Raw genomic sequence first — 14,297 nt, 5'->3', positions numbered from 1 at the left:
GAAAGTGGACAGGATAGTTAGCTTACTTGCTTTCCTAACCACATCCAAGTCTCCAACTGTTAGACGCACGTCTAAGTTGGACGAAACAAGCTTCACTATTATTAAAACTTTTCCTCAATGTTTTATACAAACTGAACACAGTGACTACCGGTACTGCACTTGAAATGTTTGATATGACTGCCATGGGACTCAAACTTTGACTTATCAGGAGCAGTAAGTTACATTTCATTTCTATTTTTATTTCACATTTTATCATAATTCTGTTCCTTCTCAAATACTGTTAAAAATTTTATGTTTAAAAACCTAGAAACAGACTCATCACAGAGATCTCACCATTCAGCTGCAGCCAATTGTTATTTGCCTCAGTCCTGACAATCAACTGGCACGCGCCTCAGACTGTTTGTTACGTCACTGGCAGCCATGCATGCCACACACGTGCAAGGAGAGTAAAGGCAATCAGAGAAAGTTTTGGGTTTCCATTTCGCTATGAACACTTGGATAAAAACCCATCGAAAAATGTGCATAAAATAATTACAAACGAATCAAATGTTGCATCAGAATGCAACCAGAAGAACACTTCTCCGAGACAAGAACACGCGAAGACTTGGTGGGATGACTCTATACAAATTACGAAACTAGGAAACGAACTCCAATGGTTTTTTACGCCAAAAAGTTTTGAATTTGTTCTGATGTTTGTATTCTTACAGTTTGAATATCAAACGTTATCCGATCTTATTACCTTCTTGTCAAACGTCAGGTCAATTGGAGAGGGAAATTATTTCTTTCTCATAGTTATCGCTGCAACAATCGCTGTTTTCAGGTCGTTCGCGTTCATCAGACGACAATAGGTTACTTTGTTAGAACAGCAAATATTATTGTGAAGTAAAATCTCTATCTCATCTGAAACTTTTGAACAAACTCAACATTTATAAGAATATCATCTCCAAAGATCTTTTCACTGAACTGCGTACTGAAGAGAAACACAGCATTGACATCACAATCAATTTGAACGTTTTGCTGGTAATGTCAATCGATGTGTTGCAAATGGTAAAAACGATTTTCAGCGAAATTTACTTCAGTTACGTCATAACGGCAAGTGATTATGACGTCACTTAATGGTCATCGGCAATAACGTCCACAGCTGCAGATTCGTAAGATCAACCAAATATGGGTGAATAAAAGCAATGAACCTTTTTGACAAAATGCTACACAAGTCCACTTGTGCCAAATAAGCAGTGGCATAGTAATTAACGAGACAAAAATGCGAAAAATACCATTTTAGATCACGACCAAATGTGTATAGTACAGTATAATGACCCATAGCGCAGCTAACGACTGTTTCAGTTCTAGGTTTCAGTTCAATTTCTTTCCATTAAAGCAAAATAATATACTTGCATGGTATAACATGGGTTTAGAAAGTGGTAGAAACGACAAAACGCGTGCGTCATTTTTTGCTGTTTTGAGTCTTTGTGAATGGAAAGAATACTTCTCTTCAGAAGTCGGGAACTGAAGAGAAAAGTGCCAATCACATTCAATGCGTTGATAGCAAGAAGTCAAAACATTTCATGCTAACCGCAAGACGACAATCAGAATTTAAAGTTTTAACTTGTCTAGATAGCCTATCTTCATTCATTTTTTTGTAATTTCAAGAAATAAAAACGACTTTTTTTTTTGGATTGAAATTGTGAAATGATGTAATAAAGTTTGTTTGAAAAGTTAAACGTAAATTGAAGCGTTTAAAGCTCTTGCTCAAACCTATGAGCAGCTACAAAAGAGAGTTTGTTCAGTTAAATCAGGTGTTCCCAACTTTTTTTTACACCGTGGCCCCCTTTGAAAATGTTGAACAATCAATGGCCGCCCTATTTTTTACAACCCTTTGAAAAAATTAAGAAACGTCATTTTAATTCAAAAACTTGTTTATACAGTAACCGTCACTCGTATTTTTATTAAATTTTAATTTATTTCTTTTATTATATAGTGTTGGAGTGGACTTAGAGATGATAAATTAAAAAACATATTATTTTTTAAATTTTTTCAAGGCCCCCTTGAAAAAGGCTCATGGCCCACTAAAGGGCCATGGCCCCCAGGTTAGGAACCCCTGAGGTAAATCGTTAAACTTTCAAGTTTGAAATATTTCCAACAATGAAACCTAATTGACCAAGGAGATGAGTGTTTTCCAAGCCCAAGCATGCAGCAAAACAAAAGCATGTAATAAAAATGGAAAAACTAATAAAAACGCAACCACTAAATTGAGTCCTTTGTACACCGTTTTTATGTTATCCAACGATGTAATAAAAATATTTAGCTTTCCTATTCAATTGTGTTTGCCAAGTGTATTATTGATAGCAATGCAACAAATGATGATTAATTTATGGTTTGAAAAGACGTAACTATATCTCAGACGGAAAAATCCGTCATTTTATACATTGATTCAACGTCTGCTGTTGTTAAATCAATGTAAAATGACAGATTTTTTGTCTGAAATATGACCATACTCCACTTGATAAGTTCAATCTATGTAGATCTTACTTTGAGCAGATAGTTTCCAATAAAGACTTTTTGAAATTTTTTACTATTCCAACGAATTGTTATGGTGTCGTATAAATCCAGTCAACCCATATAAAACGTGTAACGTAAAACGTATGAAACGATCTGCATAAAACGAGTCAAAGTGATTCTACGACGCTTTCAGCAAAATCCAAACTTTTCTGTAAGGCCCCCCAATACCCTTCCACAGAATGTAGTACATAGTGTAGTTGAAAAAGATGTCTGATTTGCTAGGCCGTACTTCTAACTTCACATAAAAGCACAAGCTATGTTGTTGAAGTACGCTTATATTCTATAGGCTCTTTTATTTTTATGGGATTGCTCTCTTCTTGTAATTTGCTCAAACTAATCTGCGTAAAATGAGCATGTACTTTTCATTATTTTACCGGTATGTACAATTCTTTACAGGAAACAAAACAAAAATTGAAAACTTACATTGCAATTGCAAGTTACTGCGGTACAGAAAGAATACAAATCAAAATAGTCCAAAATTAAATGAATAATGCGTTTACAATCTTAAAATGCGACTCAAGAATAAACATAACCCAACTATAATCCAATCTACCACGTGTTATCTAAAGCAGTTGATCCTATAAACGGCTGGTATAGACCATCACCCACTTACTATGGTGCAAATGGTGTTTTTTGTTTTGTTTTAAAAAAATAAAAAATAAAAGTCAAGGTGGTGTCAGCTTTCACATTTAGTTTGTCGAAACCGGAATATTTTCCCTTTCTTCATTTTAGATAGGCACCATCTTGTAGTAGAAAAGCCTACAGTCATAATTAGAAAACGAGTTGGGCCTATACATTTAAACAACAGTTTTTTTTAGCAATGGTGCAACATTCATATTTGTATGAATACTGTTTCCGACAAATTCAATTTTGTTTCTTCTCAAAGAACATCATGTCCTGAAATACAAAACAAGAATGCAGGAAATGTTTTGATTGAAGCCAAAGCGGTCTGACAGCATATCGTGCCTGTTCATCAAAGGCTTTAAAATTATAAAGTTTCTAAGAATATCAGAAATATAAATAGAACCTACAGTTTTAAAAATGTGAAACTTTATGTTTGGTGGGTCAGTAGGTTACATTATAAATATTTAACCGAAAATAGTTGCTTTCGCTACGGCGACGGATCCCAGATCGTCTTGTCCAAATGGAAGACAAACCCATTATTCGGCCACAATCAGGACTAGACGACGAAGATGAAAAGATTTTGCCGAATTTCGTTTCAGATGTTTGTGTTCAAATAACCTAAGTTAAACGAACATGTATGGAAAGTATAGCGGCCATTGTGACGTAATAAGTGGGCCTATAACGCTGTTTAGTTATGAAGTTGACAATTTACTCACAATCAAGAACGTAGCGCTGAGAAGGACAGCTTTCATTTTGACGTCCAAATCCATGGGAACTAAACACAAATACATTGCGTTTGATTATAAGTGGCTTGTGAAATGTACAACTTGCAATGCAAGTCCAATCGTCGGTGAAATTCATCAAAACTTGTTAAGTGCCAATCACGACAATAGTCGATTTCGGTACTGAGCCTTTCAAAGTGCGTTTAATTTCTTCTCGAACTATTCACCTTGGAATGTGCTATTACGGCGTGTAAAGAACCGAGGAACATTCTTTCCACTAATTACTGCAGTCTGATCGTAGTAATGTTGTGATAATAATAAAATTATCATTATCTAGCGAGACTGATCATAAAAGAGTTCGCCCAAGGTGTGGAAGCTCGTCAGTTCCTACTCCGGCTTGACACAAAACGATGAACAAAACAAAAATTTTACTATGTGAATTTTTTTCCACCGTATTTGAAATCGCGATACACAACAAGATAACTTGACATCAATTGGACTTGTTGTACATTTTTCTTGAATTTATAATTATTAGGCAGTGCATCCTATGGATCTGTAATTGGGCTTCTCTCTTGCACCAGCTTGCTGGGCGTGCAGTTGTTCTCTTGCGTTATATTGCCCTTTTCATTATTTTTGAATAAAAACTTTGTTTGCAATATTTTTTCAAAACATTGTTTCTTATTCTCCGCATTGCGCTCTAAAACTTTAGCAGAAAATAAAAATGTTTGTTTCTGTCAGTTTTTGTGAAAGTTGCCGTTTGAATTTCGATCTCAACTAAAATCAAATTTTAAAAAAATGAAAAAAGACCAAATTTAGAAAAGTCTGGCAACCCTGAAGTCGGAATCGTATATTTTTCGCCCGACTCCCCAACCCCAGAGAACGCTTCCATTTTCAAGAGAGCGTAAATTCCCTCAATCAATCAAACAATCATCACTTACACGAAACAGAGAAGTTTGTGACGTCAGTGAACATTTCCTTGACAGCTCCAGAGTATTGCTTCGAGATTCTTCCAACCGGAACTCCATCTGTTTCTCCAGCGAATATTTCAAATGGGAAGTCGCAGGTGCAGCAAACTCCGGAGCAAATACAACACGGACCTTTGATCTTGAAAACCTCATTTCCAGTGTCATCCATAATCCGATAGTGTGGAATCCAAAAGGATTGCCTAGAGAAAATTATGACGTTCTAAATTGTTTGTCCATAAATTTAAGTGACTATAAGCACCTACAGGCTCACAGTCTGGCACCGGCTCAAGAGTCTGGAGGTCTGGTACCGGCTTATTGCTGCTAGCCGGCAGAAAAGTAATTAGGCCTACTAACGGTTGATTCAGAAGGATATGTAAGATTTCGAATGTAAGTTGGGTTGAGGACTTGACTTGCATGATTTGTCAAATAACAAGACGATGTCTAGCACTGTGTTCTTTTAATGGAAATATCATACTTTATTTATTTTAATTTTCTTCTTCTTTCATTCGCCACAGTTTAATCTCTGGCCCAATAGCATACAATGTTTATAATAAACTGACCCATACGCCTACAGCAAAAAGGTGGTGGAGTCTCGAATTAGAAATAAAAGTTGCAGCCAACTGACTTGGTGTTGGTGTAGAAAATCATTGCTCTAAACAGGGATGGGCTCAGAACTTAGTTTTAGAGGGAGAGGTTTCAACAATACACAATGCTGTGTAGATCTGTATTAACAGACCTTGCAAATAAACTGTGCATAGAGTTAGCCTACTTTTCTGTGTTTTAAGGGGGTGGGATCCCAATCGTCTCCCCTCTAGATCTGCCACTGGAAGTAAAGGAACATAAACCAATTTTAAACTTTTCTGACAATAAATATTTCGTGAAATCCAAACTCGGCATCACAGTTTGCAAAACCACTCACGCTTGTCTGATCTGCCCAATGTGGTTTCCAACTGGGGATTCCACCTCAATGTTGAAGGAGCAATGATCTGTGTTAGCACACCAGCAACATCCAGCACAGCATTTGAAGGGACGAGATAGACGAATCACTTCCTGCAATAAGCAAGAAGCAACGCTTTATGTACAAATGTAAAAAAAAAATTATTTGGTCGTTTTTTTAAGACACACGAGACACCTAGCAAATGATGATTTCTTACAGCCATGAGAATGTGAAACATGCAAAAATATGAAAAAAAGAAGCTAAAGATAAAATAAAGTCGCTATTTTTTTAAAGTTAAGTTGTCAAAAAAGTACTTGACCACAATCTATGGTAAAGGTATTCTACAGTATAATTAAATTCCGCACTATCAATTCCTGCAGATTTTGCAAATGTATCCTGAATGTGTAACTTCCGCAGCGACGTCGATCTGACGATTTTTAACAAAGTTAGATTGCCAAAGTTGTGGTATTTCCAGTCCAAAATTTAAACACCTATTTATGACATAATAGCTAATAAAAAAGCACATTAATCAATCAAGTTTAGTTGATAAGTTTTCTGCTTTCCAAAGGGCTGCCCTTGTCAAGCATTTGCAAAGTTGATATACCTTACCTGCATATGACATGAAATAAGAAATGCGCACGCATGAATTAAACACGGCAAAGAACTTCAGGCGCATCACATGACGGCGTGATCACACGAGAAAAACACATCACGTGACAATTTAAATAAATACGTTGAGCAATGGAGGTTGCTGGAGGTGTCTCGTATCTGAACGTATTTAATCAAACCGTAGTCAAACTGCGTCGGCTGCATAGCCGAGTGGTGGGAACCCTGGAACGGCAACCGAAAGGGCGCCGGTTCGACACCGCTCAAGAGCATACAGCTGTGTCTTTGGCAGGACACTTAAAGGCATGCCTGAAGGTGGACACGAAGATTGGCTTCCTTGCCTTCTCGTCCACTTAATCTAAATCTTCAACCACCGGGTATAAGCCTGAATACGACAAAAAAAAAAGCTACAACTAACGCGGCAAGGTATGAAATATAAGAAAAAAAATGGAACGGCAATCGAAAGGGCGCCGGTTTGACACCGCTCAAGAGCATGCGGCTGTGTCTTTGGCAGGACACTTAAAGGCATACCTGAAGATGGACACGAAGATTGGCTTCCTTGCCTTCCCATCCACTTAATCTAAATCTTCAACCACCTTGTGTAAGCCTGGATACGACAAAAAAAAACAAAAAAAACGTTATGTCATGTGCCTTAATTCCTCTACCATGTTTAACTCATACTTGCGCATTTCATTTGAAGCACTTTTGCGAAATCCTGTGTATGCCTTTGTTCAACGTTGTTATAATTCTTGCAATTCCCTACTTGAAGCTTCAATGTTCTCTGACACTTTGTACAAATCGACATTTTTCTACACTACAATGACGTGATCCACGTGACATCTTCTTGATGTTTTGTTCTTTGCAATCTATTTATTGCTCTCATTTTACAAGAAGAATCCATCAACATTTACTGAGCCGATCGCAGTTCATTGTATCTGCCAGTGTTTGTGTTGAGTTGTCTTCTGACTACATTTGTGCCGCTGCTGTTTGTGGTAAATTTATTTTTCGTGTATTTTTTTGGGTTTGTTAATTCGAATATTGACATTCTTGTCTGATGCAAATAAATAATAGCAATATCATATCATGCATATGCAGGGCCGGATTAAGGGCACTGTAGGCCTAAGGCTGTTTACTAGAGAAAGGCCTAATTTTGCAAACCAAGCTACAAAAAGTAATAAGGATACATACGTGAAAAATTGAAATTATTTACTGCAAAAATAACATAAACATAACAGAAAAATGGCTCATGATGGCGCGTAATTGGTTTTGGAAAAAAACGCAATTTTTAGTGTTAAATTTGAAGCAGATGGAAAAGATTTTGGAAAGAAATGAATAGTAGGTGGTACCTGTGGTAATACTCAACCTAATGACATTCTAAACCAGGGGGTTTCAACCTTTTTCCCACCGCGACCTCCTTAGAGCAATCAATGCTGTAGTCTTGCGACCTCTCATAAAATTATTCAACAAATGATTAAGTAATTGGATGCAAAATTTAACCAAAATTGATTCATGTCGACATCCAGTTATGTTTAGTTTTGCTGTTCCAACGTAAACTTTCGAAACGAGAGACGTTTTTTTGCGATGTTATCACGCTTTTATTACATTTCCTCCGATTGTTATTTCCATTTTCTATCAAGCTTAGCTAGATAATAGGAGAAAAAAGAATGAGAATAATCTACGTTTTCGCACTTTCACAGGTTGAATTTATTGCAATCTTTTATAGATTTATTTAAATCAATTTCAGTGAGATGGTCGGTGGTGCGTATTTTTAACTGTTAAGTTTGTCAATGCGTGCACCTGTTGCTGAAAGAACTTTCAAACAAAATAGCCGACACTAATATTTTCAATGCCATTGGAAACAATGGGCCTACTGAGAAATCTATATTTTGCACAGGATTCTACATAATTTTTCTTTTATAGCATAGCGTGGTTACTGGTTATTTGGTTAACTTTAGTCTGCACAAAGCAACGTACAAGATCTTAGTGAAAAATATCGAATGCTTTCCTGTAGTTAAAGCCTTTTGCAACGTCTAAAATCTTAAACAATATAATAACCTCGAGTAGAGGAATGGTAGATTGCAAAAAAACACATTTTTTATTCTTTTCTGACAAAAAAATTGAAAAGAATACATTGGAATTTCAAGCGCCTCGCTATTCTCCAAAAAACGGCTTCGACCTCCAGGTTGAAAATCCCTGCTCTAAACTCAATATCGGTTAAAATGGCGCCTACGTGGTTTTGGAAATGGGCTCTTCGTATGTATTGACTCAACTCATTCATTCGTTTTTAGGCTAAAACTTTGCTGTACTGGATCTGTATCACTATCAGCCTTACAAAAAATTAACCTCAAAAACAATTGAGGGCCGAATTTTTCCAGGGCCTAAAGCTATAGCCTTATTAGCCTAATGGTTAATCCGGCCCTGTGCATATGTATGTATATCAGTTGTTTGGATGCTTGACAAGTATCAACATGTTATTTTTGTATATCATGTTAAATGCCGTGTTGTTGCCTGACTTTGCCTGCTTATTGCTGTTCATATGTGCATCAAGCCTTAAGTTATCATATGTAAGATAAAATTTTCGAAGAAGATTAGTTTTGTTTTAGTTTTTCTTGGGGTTGAGCCTTACCCAGACAGCAACTGAACCGTTTTTACATTGATTTAACGTCTCTAGACTTTTTACATTGATTCAACATCTCTAGACTTTTTACATTGATTCAACGTCTCTAGATATGCTACGTGCTTGTGTACCTTTCCTTGGTTATCAACAATGTGCATGACGAAGCCTCTGGCCGGCCCGCAGCAGTATCTCATGCAGAAGTCCGATTCTGAAAGATCACAAAACGACAAAGAAATTAACGATGTTGCAATACATTGAAGAAATGGACGACAGGTTTAGAGAAAAAAATGTTTGTCCGATTCATTCCGTTTTATCTTTTGACAAAATAAGAAAACTCCTTGTCTTAGGATAGGTACGGTACAAAACACAACAGCAACCACATAAGTGAGTTTGAATTTTTTTAGCCTATTACATAGCACTAGCCTACAACATAGACAAACTACTCGAAGAGATAATCATGCAAACAATAGGCTCATCAGCACCATATCAACGATATGCAAGCTAGTTTGAGTTCATTCTCATGCGGTTCCATTGGAGCTCGTATTTGTAAGTCCCCAGATTTTAAGGCAATCACCTTCTTTGATTCTAGGTTGCTTTTACCATTTCAATATGATGATAATGAAATAATGAGATGACGTTCGGCCTACGTTTCCTAAGATGACCAACGAGATTGAATGAAGCTTCAGTAGGCCCATGTAGTTGGTACCGTTTGAATATAAGCTTGACGCTTTAACCTATCTTATTTTGTCAAAACACTGGCGGCTTTTAACGGAATGAAATATTCTCAAGTATTAATGAAACTTCAAGAAATCTTCCTTAAATAGAAACCTTCATAAGCGTAGTAGCATTGTTGACCGACGCTGTTTTTGATGACGAAGCGATTCTTTGTTTCAATGGATGTCAATACTGAAAAACAGTAAACAGCACTTTTATTGTTATATAATCATAATAATGAATAATAATAATGATGAATAATCATACTTTTTTGGAGCCCGTTGTGACAACACACAGTACACTGCGATCACAAATGCAAAAAAAACAACAGATAACTGGAAGCAGTTAAGTGACATATATTGTTCGAGTCAACTGTTTCCCTTATTTTGGCATCTCTTTAAGTGTCTTTGCCGAGACACAGCCGCGTGCCCTGGAGCGGTGTCAAACCGACGTCCTTTTGTACGTTGCGCAGACGTTCTCACCATTCGGGGCCACGTAGCCTCGAAAACTGACATACCTTATGTTTCCAGCACTCATACCTTATGTTCCATACCTTATGTTCCAAGAAAATCACAAAAGATTTATTTCTTACAATTCCTGGTGTTTACTTTGAGATAATCGTCGTCAACAATTTGAAAACATGAAGGGATTCTCATACGTCATAGAAATCAACTTGTAACGTTTTTTTTTTGGGACGAAAACAAATTGCAGAGATGATGGATTTGTGTTGCTTTTACTTCACATGACGTGACAATTGTCGTTTGGTGCATAGCGCACTTATAATGACAGAACATTGTCACGTCATGTCGTGACGTCATACCTTCAAACAACTCTAATTGTTGGTGGATCAATAACTGGTCGACTTGGGTCAAGTATTCTAATCCTGGGGGGCAACCTGGGATGGTTTGGGGGAGGGGCATCCACTGGGTTTGCGCCTGACCTGGTATGGATGACTATAAATATACGTCAAGATTAAGTAGAAGGTAATATGACGACATAATCAAAATTGTTGGAATAGAAATTGGTTTGGTTTTGAATCTTTATCCTCGGACTGACAAAGCTTTGATTGGTTATTCCTGGTAGTTTCACATACTTGTAGAGGCTTTTGACGCGGGGTCGGTTACTGAGATTGACAGAGTGAAGTTTTTCCGGTTGTTGAAGTGTTGCTGCTTGGGAATTATTCTATCCGCTATGTGCCGCTAAATGGAGAGAAGTCCTGAATGCGTTGCTCAAGCGCACACCCTGAGAGTCGAACCAGCGCCGTTTGATTTTGTGTCGGGCGAGTATCCACTGAGGTAACGAGGCGGACAGCTGCTATCGTTAGCAGCCTATAACCAAGTTTATTTCATCTAAACTTCTTTGAAGGAGCAGTGTAGATGCCGCACCATGTTGCTTACGTTAATGGAGAAAACGACAGAAAATATAAAATATCTTTATTGAAATCTATTTTAGTAAATTTGTTATAAGTTTTGACAAACAATAATTAACGTCAGATTTACGGTGCATTGAATGTGCTAACGTACTGTATATGTAAGTAATATTATGTAATAAATGTATGAAATATTAGAAACTGTTCAAAATTTTTTAAATTTTTAATCTTCTTGCATTGATTCAGATTCTTTTGATTTTTGAAAAACTAATTTAAAATACAGAGAGCAAGAAAAATGAGCCACAAACATACGATTGTCTGTTCAAAGGTGGATTGTTACGTTTTATTTAACAATGAGATATGATTGATTATGAGAAATCCAAAAATTCCAACCGTTTTGCTTTTACATGATGGGATGCTCTGCCTCAAGAACCTTAAAAAAAATTTGTCTATTTTTTGCCAAAATAACCCATTTTTGACCTATTAAGCTATTACCTTGACGGTGGAACTTTTTACTTCAAAGGAAAACTCTTTCATCCCATGCCTTTCTGTCTAATTCACTATAGCGCAAAATTAATTTCTAGATGTTTGGCATGACTTCGGAAAGTATGGGGAGAATTGAAGAGTAGAACTTAGCCCTACCAGTGATATAAGGCATTTTACTTAACATCTGGCCTTCTTGCAACATCTGTCTTGCTGTACAAGCATTGATGAGGCTGACGCTGCTGAGACATGGATTAGATGTGTCCAAAAAATAAATTTTGATGCAAAAACCGAAATTGGGTCTTGGGGTCCAGTTTTATAATTTTGTTTTTCAGAGGGTACCTTTCTTGCCCCTCTCAGCTTCTCTTCTTTTGCAAACCAACTTGCATTTGTAGTTTGATTATCTCGTTAGTAAATTATTGAAAATGTGGCCCATCTATATCACGGAAACAGTGAATAAAATGACAATTATCAAACTAAAATCTACAGGTCGTCCTTTTGAGCGGGATCTTCAGAAGGCCTCATTCTGATGAACTGTTTCGATTTTTCGGTTGCATTGTTACTTTTATGTTTTAAAAAGTTCTTATTCTGTTTGAATATGATCCATCTGAATAAATTCGATAGAGGTGGTTTTATTTGCTTTGCTTTTTATAAACTAGCCTACTGGGCAATGGGCATGGCGTTGAGCATTCTTATTATAATATTTGAGCCTAGCACTTATTATTTTATGTACAAAATACACATATTCAAGGAAATGTTGAGAGAATAACTGATGATATTGGAAATGTAATAAAGCAATATACTTATCACTTACCAGCGGGACTTCAGACATTTTGTTGTTCAACTGATCAACAAACACACCTGAACTGAAAAGGTATTCAGAAAAGTACACAATTAAACTGACTAAAAGTTCTATGACTGGAATGAACTGATAAATGTTAATGAACTGATGAGTCTTAATCCATAAGCAAAATATTATTGCGATGGACTGAACAAAAACTTGCTGTCTTGCTTGCTTGGTCTTGTATTTAAAAGACTGAAAGCAACTGTTTCTAAGCTGCGACAACCAAATGAGTGTAAATCAACAACTACTTCAATATATGTCGTCTCTCTTTTGGCAGTTTTGTCGCTTCTATCTTTTTCTAGACCTTTGCTGTGTTTGGCATATGTTGTTTTTATTGTGATGGTCAGAAATAACAACAAACTGAACTGAATTGAGTCTTGTCTTCAAATTTATTACGCCGGGTTTTTGGTAGGAAACGTAAAAATTTTTTCAGGAAAGCATCATGTTGCAGGATGTCGAAGTTTAAATTTAAACCTTAAAGTTTAATGAACTAGAATCTAAGATTTTCCAAAAGAAATTCAACCTCAGTACAATAAAATAAATCTTTTAACTTCATTACAATTTTTCCTGGCAACCACACAGGAAAAACCGCACCTATGATTTTATAATCGTCAAATAGATGCCATTGTCTGCGCTGCTATTGTGAGGTTCACTTGTACAAAAATAAACTTCAAGAGAGAAGTATTCAAACGCATCGTTGAGATACGATGCTCAAACGTTGAACAACGTCGCCGCACATCCGAGGCCTTGAGAAAAAATTGTAATCATCGAAGTTAATTATTAAGCCAGAATGATATTTGGAAGTTAAACAGTTGTTTTACAATGTGATTGCTTTTTATAACCGAAGTGCGGCATTTGTAAATACTTACAGCTACAATTCCATCTCGGTTGCTAAGCTCAGCCCATAGGCCTACAAGAGTTGTAAGATTGGTAATATCAGCCATTTATCAAACTAGTTGGCTAAGAAAATCACGTACATAATGCAATATTTGCAATTCAGCTATAAAAATTGGCCGGTTTAAGTTTCTTCTAATGTATCGATATATCGGTTTCGAAATATAATAAAATGATGACATAGTTTTGTGGTTTCAACAAATTTTTTGTTTCAAATGCTTCTGTGCGACTTTCAACAAAGAATACGTTTTAGCGCATAAAATTAAGATGTTTATATTTGTTTTTACGTTACACGTTACGTTACTTTTATCGTATTGGAGTATATTTTATCTTTTAAATATGTTTGTACAAACGATCAATAAGTTAAACAATACACATTGGTAAGACATCCGCTAACATAATTGAAGCATTTTTAAACGTTGGTGGCAAACTGGACGACATGAAACTATTTTTTTTTGCTTTTTTTATGATTGGGCCTACGTTTTGTAAAACAGATTTTTGTTTTGTGCTACTGCGACACAATCCGAGCTAGCAATCACCGTTATATCAATATCGCTGCAGTGTAGGTCAATGACCAATGTGTTTGCTCAGATATAAAACGTTTGTTTCGTGATTATAACATTCAAGTCATAAACATAAAGCCATGTAATTGTGACGTAGAATGCAAAACTTTTTTCCAAGGATAAAAATTCAGTCAACCTTTTTCATAAGCTTACTACTGCCAGATAGCGTCATAACTGTAATAGATTTCTTCCAGAAGTGGGAGATATTGAGCAACAGACTTCAACTTGTGGCATATTTCACCATTGCGACATTTCCACAATCCAACCTATCAACATAATTTCTTCTGAAGCTCAATCTCTTCTTGCAAATGTGGTGCAATGGAAAGATTACATGTCAACGACCGCCCCATCTGTATTCCCCTAATCCTAATTGATGGGAGAGCGTGTGCATCTTAGGAGA

At 36.4% G+C, this 14,297-nt stretch overlaps 1 protein-coding gene across 1 annotated transcript; it reads right to left on the bottom strand.

Annotated features, from left to right (window-relative positions):
* Positions 1-336: 336 nt before the first annotated feature.
* On the bottom strand, positions 337-12,503 carry LOC145788288 (phospholipid scramblase 2-like). The gene is made up of 8 exons (XM_082600070.1): positions 12,411-12,503; positions 10,565-10,697; positions 9,859-9,936; positions 9,162-9,238; positions 5,790-5,920; positions 4,844-5,070; positions 3,900-3,958; positions 337-3,456 (listed from the first exon to the last, which is right to left on the bottom strand). The coding sequence occupies exons 1-8, from the start codon at positions 12,426-12,428 to the stop codon at positions 3,424-3,426; spliced, it is 756 nt and encodes a 251-aa protein (XP_082456196.1). The 5' UTR covers positions 12,429-12,503; the 3' UTR covers positions 337-3,423.
* Positions 12,504-14,297: the final 1,794 nt, after the last annotated feature.

The sequence above is a fragment of the Aplidium turbinatum genome, chromosome 2 (assembly GCF_918807975.1).
Source record: "Aplidium turbinatum chromosome 2, kaAplTurb1.1, whole genome shotgun sequence".
Lineage (NCBI taxonomy): Eukaryota > Metazoa > Chordata > Ascidiacea > Aplousobranchia > Polyclinidae > Aplidium > Aplidium turbinatum.
The sequence above is the reverse complement of the archived record's forward strand: the minus strand, read 5'-3'. Positions and strand labels throughout refer to the sequence as shown.

Coding starts and splice junctions, on each gene's coding strand:
- LOC145788288 (XM_082600070.1), bottom strand. Junction 9,937..10,564: donor ACAATTAGAGTTGTTTGAAG/GTATGACGTCAC, acceptor ACTGTTTTTCAG/TATTGACATCCATTGAAACA. Junction 3,959..4,843: donor CACAAACTTCTCTGTTTCGT/GTAAGTGATGAT, acceptor ATTTGTGTTTAG/TTCCCATGGATTTGGACGTC.